At 40.4% G+C, this 14,015-nt stretch overlaps 1 protein-coding gene across 1 annotated transcript in view; it reads left to right on the forward strand.

The window, feature by feature from the left end:
• The window catches only part of LOC125933225 (zinc finger protein 37A-like), a 42,749-nt gene extending 30,127 nt beyond the window's left edge, over positions 1-12,622 (forward strand). Inside the window, exon 4 of the mRNA XM_049646093.1 lies at positions 11,071-12,622. Coding sequence (XP_049502050.1) covers positions 11,071-12,524 — 1,454 coding nt within the window. The 3' untranslated portion in view covers positions 12,525-12,622. The remainder of the gene's footprint in view (positions 1-11,070) is intronic.
• The last annotated feature ends 1,393 nt before the right edge of the window (positions 12,623-14,015 follow it).

Below are 14,015 nucleotides of genomic sequence, written 5' to 3' on the forward strand. Positions count from 1 at the left end.
TCTTCACGACAATACCACTGCTTTTTATTTTTATAACTGAATTATAAGTTATGACGTCTGGCAGTGTTAGCCTTCTGGGTTGGCTATTTTCTTTTTTTTAATTAAAAAAATTTTATTTATTTATTTATTGTTGAGAGAGCACGAGCAAGGTGGGGCAGAGAGAGAGAGGGAGAGAGAGAGACTGTCTCTCTAGACAGAATCTGAAGCAGGCTCCAGGCTCTGAGCTGTCAGCATAAAGCCCGATCAGGGCCCAAACCCACGAATGGTGAGATCATGACCTCAGCAGAAGTCGGATGCTTAACCGAGAGAGCCACTCAAGCACTCCTGTGTTGGCTATTTTCTTCAGGGTTCCTTGGCTATAACATGAATACAGAAAGTTGCCAAGAACATCTTTTTGGCTTTAGTTTTATTTATTTATGTCTTTATTTATTTTTATTTATTTTGAGTTATATAGAGACAGCACAAATAGGGGAGGGGCAGAGAGAGAGGAGATCTTATTCCAAGCAGATTCTGCACTGCCAGTGCAGAGCCCGACCTGGGGCTTGAACTCACAGAACTGTGAGATCATGACCTGAGCTGACACCCAAGAGTCAGACACTTAACTGACTCAGCCACCCAGACGCACCCATTGTTTTTTAGTTTTCTATTAGATTTATGTATTTACTTTTTAAGAACATCTTTTTTTTTAATGCTTTTTTTTGTTTGTTTGTTTGAGAGAGAGAGAGAGTGCCCGTGCTAGTGGGGGAGGGGGACAGAGAGACAAAGAGACACAGAATCTGAAGGAGGCTCCAGGCTCTGAGCTGTCAGCACAGAGCCTGACACAGTTCGAACTCACAAACTGTGGGATCATGACTTGAGCTGAAGTCGGACATTTAATCAACTGAGCCACCCAGGTGCCCCAAGAACATGTTTAGTCTACAAAATATATTAAAATAACTTCTGTGATGCCAGATATTATGGATAATGCATTGCTACTATGAGCTTTTGCATTTTCATATACATGTTAAAAGCACCTTGTCAATTTGTACAAGTACACACACACTCCCTACACCTACCTTTTTAGGGCTTCTATTGGGATTGCATTGCTCATTTTGGAGAAAATTGACATGTTCATAATACTGAGTTTTCCAATCCATGACCATGGTATGACTCTATTTAACTCTTCTTTAATTTCTTTCTGGTTTTTTAGTTTTCAGTTTAGTAGTTTTTCCCATCCTTCATTAAATGTATTCTTTGTTTTTTTAAGTTTTATTTGTTTAAGTAGTCTTTACACCAAGTGTGGGGCTTGAAATTACAACCCCAAGATCAAGAGTCACATGCTCCTCTGACTGAGCCAGTCAGGTGCCCTTTAGTAAATATATTCTTAAATATTTTCATGTTTTCTTATGCTATTTTCATTTTTAACCTTATGCTATTCATACTATTTTATTCTCCAGTTGTGTAATGCTAACATATAGAAAAACATTTGATACTTGCACCCTGGCTTTGTATCCTGCAACTTTGCTAAATTTACTGATTTTGGTAGTTTTATAGATTTTTAAAAATTTCATAGGTAAACAATTGTGTTCTCTAGGAATAAAGACAAGTTTACTTCTCCTTCCTAATGTTCATACATTTTTTTTTCTTAGCCTGTTGTACTGGTTGAGAATGCCAGTGATGTGATGTATAGAAGTGACGAAGGTGAACATTTTTGTCTTGTTCTTGACTTCAGGGAGAAACTGTTGGGTGTATTATTATTAATTTTGACTTTAGCTGAAGGATTTCTATAGATGTCTTTTATCATTTTGAAGAAGTTCTATTCCTAATTTGCTAGGAGATTTTTTTTTTTTTAGATCATGACTGAGTATTGAATTTTGTCAAATGCTTTTTCTGCATGTATTGAGATAGTCATACTTATTTCATATTTATTTTGTTAATATGGTGAGTGATCTTGATTGATTTTCAAATGTTAAACCAACCTGATATGTTTGAAATACGTTCTTCTTCATCATAATGTATTTTGCTGTTATAATCACTGAGTTTGGCTTTTCACTATTTTGTATATGGTTTCTCTGTGTGCGTGTGTTCACGAGAGCTGTTATCCTGTAATTGTCCTCATCGTAATCTTTTCAGGTTTTGGGTTGAAGACTGTACTACCTTCAAAAGATGAGTTGGGCGGTGTTTCATACTTTTCTATGTATGGTATGTGAGATTATGTTATTTTTTTTTAATGTTTGAAAGGTTTCACCTATGAAGCCATTGGGTCTGAAGTTATCTCTTGGTGGAGATTATAAATTTCAGACTGTTAAATTTTTAGTATTTGTCTTTGTTAATTTTACCGTAAATACAATATACGAGTATTGGTACGAGTATCTGGATCAGAGCAGATGAATTATTATTTATGTAAAGCCAGGTAACAATTTTGTGGTTCTGGTGTACCTCGATTTCTTACTCTCCGAGCAATAAGAAAAACCAGGGGTCTTGCACATACATGCAGAATTGTTATTTTGGGTGCAGAACACCGATAAAATGAATCTGGGTGCTTGCATAGAGGAGAGAGGTAGTTGTCCCCCTACCCTTTTTAAAGCAGAGAGCGGAACCTTTGCTCCCTTAGAAAGGAGCCCAAGTTCACACTCTAATCCTTTGGACTATGAGTAAATTTCTTCAGGGAAAAAGACGGTTATTATCTCCAGCTATGTGTGTGTGTATGTATGTATGTATGTACTTTTTAAGTTCATTTATTTATTTTGAGAGGCAGGGGAGGTGCAGAGAGGGAGGATCCCAAGCAGTCTCCACGGTGTCAGCACAGAGCCCCACATGGGACTCCAACTCATGAACCATGAGATCATGACCTGAGCCAAAGCTGCGAGTTGGACGTTTAACTGACTGAGCCACCCAGGCGCCCCTGTCTCCAGCTGTATACCCAGGATGGCATCAGGGTCCCAGGTCCAGCATGCCCACTGAACTGTAAATCTCTCTAGAGTGTGTCCCTATCTCATTAGTCATTAATTACTTTCCAAGCCTCATTCTTGCACCTTAAGCTCCAAGTTTTATCGAGATTTGCTCAAAAAGTCCTAACTGTTCAGTAACATAAAATTTATTTTCCCTACAGTCCCACAGTACCATTCGTCTTATTTCTGACTTCTGGGCAGTTTTTCTGTGTACGTGCCATTCTTCATTTTGTTTTAGTCTTGAAACAGGTTTGTATGCTGAAAGCTAGATGCTCTTCACGTTTTTCCATTCACCTTTTACCTGGCCCAAGGTGGTAAACCAGCTGCGGCAGCATTTATTGATATTTTGTACAGGCTGTGCCTTGGTCTGTGTGGAAGAAGTCTGTGGCACGCTCTGTGGTCCATACAGCCGTGGCCAGCCAGTTAAAACTGACTTGAATGCCTTCCAGGCTGAGGCAGGGTCATGAAGCATTTCAGCTCAAGGCAGGAAAAGATTCTGTCCCTCTTTCTAACAGAACACCTGCACTGTAGGTGACACTGCTCACAGAGTGCACGTCTGGGGTCTGTTCAGCACCAGGTGTTTGCTCACATACTTGAGTGTTTCTGATAACCACCCCTGGGTGCAGATCACACTTCAGTTTCAAGTTAATGCCACACACACACACACACACACACACACACACACACACACACACAATCTCAGAGGGTATACTGGAAAATAAAAATTTTGCAGTTGTTAGCACCACCTGCCCCCGCTGCCTCCATCGTGGCTTCTCACTGTCTGGTAAGCTTTAGACCCCCACCCCAGTACCAGTCTAAATATTTGGTTTTGTCTTCTTTTCAGGCAGTCAGTTCCAAACAGTCCTGCTTGTCCATGACGCCATTTCGTCCATCCCCTTCCCTGTGGTATGCATGATACCCACAGGTGCTCCGAGCTGCTGTCTTGTGACACCAAGCAGGGATGGGAGAAGCAGCTGCCAACTTCACTGCCAGGGATTCACTGCAGTTTGTAGTTGGGTTGAAGAGCACGGGCGGCATTTAGCGGGAGCAGCAGAGGCATTGGTCCTCTGGGAGGAGAACTCCCAAGAGCAGGTCTGACAGCCCTGTCCCCATGCTGCCATAAAGGTTCGCTTTCCAGGTGCCAGAGAGTTTGCTTTCCTTCCGTCATTACAAAGTCTGCGTGTCTTAATGGAAACTGCAGCTTCACAGTCTTTCCAGCCATCCTCCACTCTTAGCCAGACCTTGCATCTGGAAGGGCCAGGTACAAGGGAGACCACAGCTCTGTAACAGAAGCGTTTTCATACAACTTAGAATTAGTTCTGATGCTTGAAACTGTTTTTTGGCTGTGTTCTGGCCTGGAGTCGCTGTCAGGGAAAAGAGATCCATCATGCCCACCTGAACGGTCAGGGTGAGATGTTGAATTTGCAAAAGAGGTCCGTGTACTACCCGCCCCCATATTCACCCTTTTTCCCCTAATCGTATCCAGGAAATAGCCTGGAGACCATCCCTTTTGAGGACAGCTGCATTTAATAGACTGCTTTGCTAAGGTGTGTGTGCCAAGAAAGAGGTAAGGGAAATAGACTCATTCTTGCTCATTATTGTAAAGTCACAGTAGTGAGATATCCTCTAAAGGAGTTTAAAATTGAGATCGATTCCCTGTCCCAGAATGGGTGCTCCCTACCCCCCACCTTGCACCTTCCACAGGAACATGAGCTAAGAACACAGTCAGCTCCTGTAGTCTGGGCGGTGCAGGCCCCGGCACCAGAAGTAGCCCTCTCCACGATTCTGCCAGGATTCACCGTGTTTCCACAGCCCACAGTGCCTCAGGGTGGCTTTCAACATTGTCATGGTCAGAGTCCTGCCACTGCACAGAGGGACCACACCTGCTTTCACACCTGCCTGGCAGAGCCGAAGGACACAGCGGAGCAGCAGCCAGGAGAGGGCTCTGTGACTCCATCAAGGCCTTTCTTGCTGGGTTTTATTTTAAAAAGTCTTTTTTGGGGGCGCCTGGGTGTCTCAGTTGAATGTCCCAACTTAGGCTCAGGTCATGATCTCATGGTTCAAGAGTTTGAGCCCCGCTTCTGGCTCTGTGCTGACAGCTCAAAGCCTGGAGCCTGCTTCGGATTCTCTGTCTCCCTCTCTCTGTGCCCCTCCCCCACTTGCAAGTGCGTTCTCTCTCTCTTTCTCAAAAATAGATAAACATTAAAAAAATGAATAAAATAGAAAGGCTTTTTCACCTTGCCAGTGGTAGATTCCAAGTTGATCCACTCAAAAATGGGTTCAACAGGCTAGAGACCCATTATCACTCTCCAGTAAATCAGGCATCACAGTTTAACAAGAGCTCATTAGCAAGTTCAAAATGATTTTTCCAAAAGGCAGCTAGCTCCCAAAGTGTCTCCCTGTCTGGACAGGCCCTCCCTAGTTCTGTTCTCCTTCTGCACACGGCCCTCCCTTAGGCAGATCATCAGTCTTGCAGACTTGTTCTGTCTCCAGTACTGTAAGATTCTACACATGGACACTAAATCCTCACCCACAGACACTTCTTCCCTTGATAGGGACGACTGTCTCTGGGACTTACACCAAATTGTTTTCTGCCACATCTTTGGACGTAGTAGCCACAAGACAATACAGAGCTGTTTTTAAAAATTCCCCCTTTTTTTGCTTAGTGCAAAATTCGTACCTACTCCTAGAATCTAAATTCAGCGTTGGGTGTTGGCTGGGGCAGAGCTGGGGCTGCAGGGCTGCCATGGAAATCTTTTTAGGAACCCTCCCCCCCCCCCACCGCCGCCTTTTAAAAGTTCTTCTTTGATCCATGGTTCATGGGTTGCTTAGAAGGGAGTTGCTTCTAAAATCATTCTTTTGTAGTTATCCTTCAGGTCTTGAGTTCTGATTTAATATAGAGAAGATTCTTTGTGTGATTTCAGTGGCTTGAAAGTTGTTGATGTTGTCTGTTTGTACTTTAGAAGGATGTATGTTCTACAATTGTTTCGTGTAGTGTTTTATAATGGTCTTCTGGTCTTCAGGTCTTGTGTTTCCTGATTGTCTTTTGTCAGCCACTCTGTCAGTTACTAAGAAAGGTGTTTTAAAATCTCCAATATGATATTTCTTGAAGCTGTATTATTAGGCAGACAGAAATTTATGATTGTTATATCTCACCTTTTAATGGACTCTTGAACCACTATGTGGTGCCTGTCTCCGTATACGCAGTGATGCTCTTCCTTCGAGTCCATTTCTGGTATTAACATCGCCACACCAGCTTTCTGTTCTTTAGAGTTTGTAGGATATACTCTGTTTCATCCTTTACTGCCAGCCTTACCACACTCTAGTTGTTGTTAAATCTAGTCTGACATTTTAAATTTCTTGTTTAGACTGTTCAGTCCATTTATGTTTACTGGTATAACTGGGCTTAAGCCTGCAGTCCTATTTCGTGTCTTTATGTACCATTTCTTCTTTCTTCTGTTATTTCTCCTTTCACAACTCCTTTTGGGTTTTTTAATTATTACTTTCTTTTGCCTCTATTAGCTTTTTATAGTTATATAGTCTTTTATATAGACTAGTTATATAGTCTTTTAAAAAATTATTAGCCTTTTAGGGGTTACACTGTATGTAACAATATGCATTCTGTTAGGGCAGAACTGGAGAGACGAGTGGATGCCGGCTGTGTGGAGATGTTCAGTCGTGGGAGCTGTATGAGAGCTTCTTGCTCATGAGTGCATATAAACCAGAGGTGTGGGCTCGTGGCTAAATCCTGGGGCACCATGAGGTTTAGAAGTGATGACGATGAGGACTGAGCAGTGGGGACGGTGGGGGAGTCTGTGAGGATGGAGTAAATTTGAGAGAAGGTGATACTCTGGAGGCCAGAGAAGAATTTCAAGAAATAAAGGACCTCAGGTTTGAAGACAGAAACATAAAGTTGGCATTTTAACCTTGACTTCTTAGAAACAGGAAGAGCTAAGACCCTAAGACCTGCCAGTCAAACCCCACTTTGAAAGAACAAGCAGAAAGCTTAACTGTCAACAACAGAACCAGTGAAGGGTTGCCAAGAGCAGGGAAAAACGGGGTGGAGGTGTGTGCCCAGCTGCCACGTCCAAAGGTTTGACCTCGGATCGTCGAACGTCATCTTACAGAACAGGAGGAAGGACTTTTAGGATGCTGGTAGATCTCTGTAGTTTCTTTGTGAGAAGCAGAGGGCTGGAGTGGACTCCACACTGGGGGCTGGATGAGGACTCACACACACAAGCTCTGTTGGAAAGATGCAGGCCGTCTGTGAAGTGGTAGAAAGTGCAGAAGACTTTGATACTTGAAACAAACCAAAGACTTCTCTCGGTTGGTTGGAGACCGTAGTAAAGATTGAGGAGAGCACGCAGTGCCCTTGTTAAGAAACATAACACGAGATGGATTCAAAGTTATTATGAGAAACAGGAGAAGACAGGACAAGCAAGTGGCAGGTGAAAAACAATTCACTTGAAAATGTTATCATGTAATGTCTGAATATTGTCACTAGTTTTTAATATAAATTAACAATGAAACATGGTTTCTGGTGTACGAGAACATAAGAGAGGCAGGTCGTTCATTCTGAAGGAGATAGTAAGACCACAGGAAGGTATGATGAACTGTGTTATATCATAGGAAATAATTCTATGTTATTATATCATAGGAAATAATTCTATGTTATATCATAGGAAATAATTGAAAAAAAGAATAAAATCACTGCAGTAATCAAAATTAAATTGATTAAAAAAATTAAATTTAATTTAATTTAAATTAAATTAAAAAAAAAAAAAAACAGAGGTAGAAAAGATATTGCAGGGGTGCCTGGCCGGCTCACTCGGTGGAACAGAAGATGCTTGATCGCAGGGTTGTAAGTTAAGCCCCATGTTGGGTGTAGACATTACATAAAAATCGAGGGAAAAAAAAAAGATATTGCTGAAAATAAGTAGGAGACATGGAGGTTGTAAATGAGAAACCTAAACAGAAAACAAGGTGTGGAAAGAGTGCCTGACATTGAGTAATGGCTTCTTGTGTTCATCACATGATTTATATTGCCAAGAGAAGCTCATCGACTACTTCAGCATACTTCTCGTTCCATGTCTGCCCGTCAGGAAATTAATTCCTGGTCATATAGTTAGGTAATTATAGTTTATAGAGGCTTCTCTTCCTATCAGTATTTTGATCCTCCAAAGAGAAAGATCTTGGTTTCACTCCTTAAAAATCTAGTATTACACATTAATGATTTTGCTTGACTGTGGAGCCACATAGAGCCAGATTTTCATAATAATGCAGAAAGCCATTACCACAAATTCTTTACAAACTTACATGCCAGCTCATCAAGCACGTAAGATTTGTTAGATTCTGATTTATTCTGTGTACACTGACACAGAGACTGAAAAAAATCGTGTCTATTATCATCCTTGTTTCTTATCAGAAGTAGCACACACTCATTTTAAAATTTACTATGGAGTGTGAAAGCCAACCCCGTGTCATCTCCCTCAGATGAACAGGACATTTTTGATGGGGTTTATATGGATGTGTTAATAGCATTTAAATATTTATTTTCATTATAAACTAACATTAATTATTAATGTCATAATATTAAGTACATTGTTCTATACATGCTTTTTAAAAAGTTTTCAGTGACATTTTACCATATTTGCTGGTTTTTTTACAGAAGTTTTTTTTAAAGTTTATTTATTTATTTTGATAGCATGAGTGGGAGAGGGGAGAGAAAGGGGGAGAGAGAGAATCCCAAGCAGGTTCTGCACTGTCAGGGGCTCAAACGCAACAAACCATGAGATCATGATCTGAGCCAAAATCAGACGCTTCACTGACTGAGCCACCCAGGTGCCCCAGAAGTATTTTTAAAAGTACAGACGTTAAACCACTAAACCTTTCAGTATGATGCCTAAAATTTGTGTTTGGTAAAGCTGTGCAGTTAATTCTGATAAAAACCGTTTGTTAAATACCATTGACTTCATATCTGTTCAGTGTTGAAAGAAAATCGTAGGTAGAGTTATGGTTGCCAGAAACATAGTTGAATGAAAATCAGAGCTGCATGAAATATTTAAAAATTTAGTATTTGGGGTGCCTGGGGGGCACAGTCGATTGGGTGTTCAACTCTTGATTTTGGCTTAGGTCATCTAGTGGTTCGTGGGATTGAGCCCCTTGTCAGGCTCTGCGGTGATGTCACAGAGCCTGTTTAGGATTCTTTCTCTCCCTTTCTCTCTGTCCCTCTCCTGTTCACACACACTGTCTCTCAAAATAAATGAATAAACATTAAAAAAAAAAAATTAGTGTTTAACAAAGACAGTGTTACCGCAGTGTAGTTCATGTTTGTGGTAAAGTAAATTATACAAACAGATTTTTTTTAACTTTTTATTTTAATCACCCAGTGCTTATCATGACAGGTGCACTCCTTAATCCCCATCCCCTATTTTACCCATCCCCCCACCCACCTCTCCTCTGGTGACCATCAGTTTGTTCTCTATAGTTAAGAATCTGTTTCTTGGTTTCTTTCCCTTTTTTCCCCCCTTTGCTTGTTTGTTGTGTTTCTTAAATTCCACATACAAGTGAAATCATACAGTATTTGTCTTTCTCTGACCGGCTTATTTCACTTACCGTTACATTCTCTAGCTCCACCCATGTTGTTGCAAATGGCATGATTTTACTCTTTTTGATGGCTGAGTAATATTCCGTTGTATATATATATACACATACCACATCCTCTTTATCCATTCATCTATCGATGGACACTTGGGCTGCTTTCATATCTTAGCTATTGGAAATAATGCTGCTATAAACATTGGGGTGCATGTATCCCTCTGAATTAGTATTTTTGTATTCTTTGGGTAGGTACCCAGTACTGTGAGTGCGGGATCATAGGGTAGTTCTATTTTTAACTCTTTTGAGGAATCTCCATGCTGCTTTCTGCAGTGGCTGTACCAGGTTGCATTCCCACCAACGGTGCATGAGGGTTCCTTTTTCTCCGCATCATCACCAATACCTGTTGTTTTATGTATTTTTATTTTAGCCATTCTGACAGGTGTGAGGTGATATGTCATTGTGGTTTTGATTTGCATTTCCCCGACGATGAGTGATGTTGAGCATCTTTTCATGTGTCTGTTGACCATCTATCCGTATGTTTTCTTTGGAGAAATGTTTGTTTATGTTTTAGGTCTTTTTTTTTTTTTTTTTAACCAAAGAGGCTGAAAATTATGGGGAGATTTGGGAAGGCAACTTTTTAAAAATGTTATTGGACTGTAAGCTAATGGAGTGAAAGAATATAAGATTATGAATGAGAATGAGCAATTTATAAGGGACAAACAGCTGGGCTTACCAGAGTAAAATATATTCATTCTAGATTTGTAAATTGACAGCTTGATTCTAAGCTGAATCCGGATATAACTGATATGTTCTCTTCAGTGTGATACCATTGTAAAAAATATTGTCAGTTCTTAGGTTGTAGGACTCAATAGTATTATGGGTTTTGTACAGTATCGTATGATATATCATTACAAATATAGTATTGTAGATAGCAGAGGAGTAAAGGTGAGCATGCATAACCAAAAAAATATTAAAGTAAAGGTAAATGACAGTTTTAGGACCAGGTTTAGAATTGTAGGTTTTCATGTTTTGCAAAGATATAGAAGGGTGTGTGTGTGTATGCAGGATTGAAGACTAATGTTAAATCAGGTGAGATTTGGTTGGGGGAAAGCCAGAAAGCATTGGAAGAGGGTTTGATGGTTCACTATTGAACAACTCAGATGGAATAAAGGAAAATATCTATAAATCAGAAAAGAGCTGTAAATATGATCCTGTGGCAAGGCTGGCTTGACCACTCATTGATTTTGCTATTTTGTTGTATGTTTTTATTGCTAGTGATTTAGAGCTAGTAACAGAATTAGATATTAGAGATTGAGTTATAGTACTATTCTCTTTTGAATTAGAGTTCTTAGAAATTTGATTTGTTGCTGTTGTGTAGAATGGAAGAGAGAGATGAGACTGGAAATGTGTATACTGTTGTCATAATCTAGATGTGAGAAGATAATGACCTAAACTTACCCACTCCCCAAAACCTAACTAATTCTGTTTCTCCTAATTTTCCTGTCAACTAATCTTCCTTGTCACTCTATTTATATTTCAGAATTAATTAATAGCAGTAGAAACTATTCAAGAAAGAAGTTCAATGAGTTTAACAAAGGTAGAAATTGGCTCCATAATGATAAGCATGAAGGAATTTATTCTGAAGAGAAACTTTATAAATATAATAAAAATGGGAATGGCCTCCATCTTAATGAAGATTTTGTTCACCGTCAGAAAATTCAGATTTTGGAGCAACCTTTTGAATACAGTGAATGTAGGAAAGCTTTCCATGAGAATTCACTCTTTGTTGTACATAAGAAAACTTACACAGGAAAGAACTCCTGTGAACACACTGATTATGGGAAGATCTTCTGTGATATGTCATCCCTCATGGCTCATCAGAGAACACATCCAAGAGAGAATCAGTATGAATTTAATGAATGTGGAGAAAATTTCTTTGAGGAATCCATTCTCTTTGAGCATCAGAGTGTTCAGCCTTTCAGCCAGAAGTCAAACCTCATTCCAGTTCAGAGAAGCCACTCAATTGACAATGTGATTGAATATAATGAATGTAGAACGTTTTTCAGTGAAAAGTTAGTCTTTGGTGTACAACAGAGAACACGCACAGGAGAAAAACCTTATGAGTGTCATGATTGCGGAAAAACCTTCAACCAGAAGTCAGCCCACACGAGACATCAGAGAACACACACAGGGGAAAAATCTTGTGAATGTCAGGAATGTGGGAAAACTTTCTACAAGAATTCAGACCTCATTAAACACCAGAGAATTCACACAGGGGAGAAACCTTTTGAATGTCAGGAATGTGGGAAATCCTTCAGTGAAAAGTCAACCCTCACTCAACATCGAAGAACACACACAGGGGAGAAACCGTATGAGTGTCGTGAATGTGGGAAAGCCTTCTCGTTCAAGTCAGTCCTTACTGTACATCAGAAAACACACACAGGGGAGAAGCCCTACGAGTGTTATGAATGTAGGAAAGCCTTTCTTAGAAAATCAGACCTCATTAAACATCGAAGAACTCACACAGGGGAGAAACCTTATGAATGTAATGAATGTGGGAAATCCTTCTCTGAGAAGTCAACCCTTACCAAACATCTGAGAACTCACACAGGTGAGAAACCCTATGAATGTATTGAATGTGGGAAGTTTTTCTGCTACTACTCGGGTTTCACAGAACATCAGAGAAGACACACAGGGGAGAAACCTTTTGGATGTAATGAATGTGGGAAAAACTTCCGTCAGAAGTCAGCCCTAATTGTTCATCAGAGAACTCACATAAGACAGAAACCCTATGAATGTAATGAATGTGGGAAATCATTCTGTGTAAAGTCAAAACTCATTGCACATCATAGAACACACACAGGGGAAAAACCCTATGAATGTAACGTATGTGGAAAATCATTTTATGTGAAGTCAAAACTCACTGTACATCAACGAACACATTTGGGGAGAAACCCTATAAATGTAATAAATGGGGGAAATCACTCTGGGTGAAGTCAAGATTTTATAGAAAAGAATGCAAAAGGGGAGAAAAATCTGTTGCTGTAATGATTTTGAAAACATCTTAGGTCTAAAGTCAGTTCTCACAATACAGGAGAGAACTTATAGAGGGGAGAGAATAATATGAAGCTATTGAATACAGAAAACTTTAGTGCTGGAATTTGAACCATAGAATATATCAGAAATCTCAGAGTGGAGAACACCTTATCAGCAAATCGCCCAAAGCCACACCTCACAAGTTAGAAACCTCTATTAATGTTCATAGGGTAGAAAATACTTGATCCACAGGCTATAGAACATGCACAGCTTGTAGGAAGCTATAGGAAAGCATTGTGCTATTTTATTGTGTGTAGCATCTCAGTGGATATCAGTAGTTACTAGATAAAATACATTATTTTAAATGTGTGGGAGCTTTAAGTTAAAATCTAAGCTTATGCATCAGATATTTTGAATTGAAGGATCTCTGGCAATTTAAGGTGGAGGATGATTTTCATTTAGAAATAGCTTTGTATTTTTGTTGAGATGCAATTTGGCCCATTGCTGGGCTTGTTATTCCCCACTGTTTAAGGTATTAGATGTGAAAACATAGCATGCTGGGACCAGCAGTTGGAAGCAAGTCAGAGGCTCATGCATCTGCAGAAGAAGAGAAGATTTTTACCAAGAGGACCCACCAGGAGGACTTTCGGATGCCCAGGTAGAGAGAGAGGTTCTGGATTGTTGGCTCATGGACGGGCAGCTTGCCAGCAGGATGTGTTCATGCTTCTGGGGCAGACTGTTGAGAGCGGCTCATCCTGGCCTAGGGGGTCAGAGGGGAAAGGTGGGTTGCTGCACGCACAGCTTAGTGGAGGCAGTAGAAGTTGAGTGCGCATGAAGCGTCGGTGGTCTCTTCCCTGGCAGGTGTTGACGTTTGTCTCAGTGTCACCCTGCTGGGGTGACTTGCCATACCCCGCTCTGTCTCTCCACATACTTAATACTTCCATAGGTGATGTAACAATTTCCAAAAAACGTAATAGTCACATACAAAAATGTATTCTTTGGAGCACCAGCGTGGCTCATTTGGTTAAGCATTCAACTCTTGATTTTGGTTCGGGTTGTGATCTCATGGTTTGGGAATTTGAGCCCCATGTTAGGCACCATGCTGAGAGCGCAGAGCCTGCTTGGGATTACCTCTCTCAGCCTGCCTGCGCCTCTCTCTCTCTCTCTCTCTCTCTCTCTCCCTCTCCCCCTCTCCCTCTCCCTCTCTCTCTCTCTCTCTATAAACATTTAAAAATGCATTCTTAAATATAAAGCTTGAAAAAAGCACAAGTAAAAATAAGTAAATTAAAAAACACAAGTAGATTCCAGTGCTGGGTAGTAACTTGTAGCAGGTCGGTGCCCTAGTGAGAACAACTAGAGAAACATCACAAAAAGCATCTGTTTCAATGCAGCTTATTGCTGCAGGAGCAAAGAGGACTAAAGGTAAAATTCAGGAGAGGAGTGAGTCAC

The sequence above is a fragment of the Panthera uncia genome, chromosome D2, assembly GCF_023721935.1.
Source record: "Panthera uncia isolate 11264 chromosome D2, Puncia_PCG_1.0, whole genome shotgun sequence".
NCBI classification, from domain to species: Eukaryota; Metazoa; Chordata; class Mammalia; order Carnivora; family Felidae; genus Panthera; species Panthera uncia.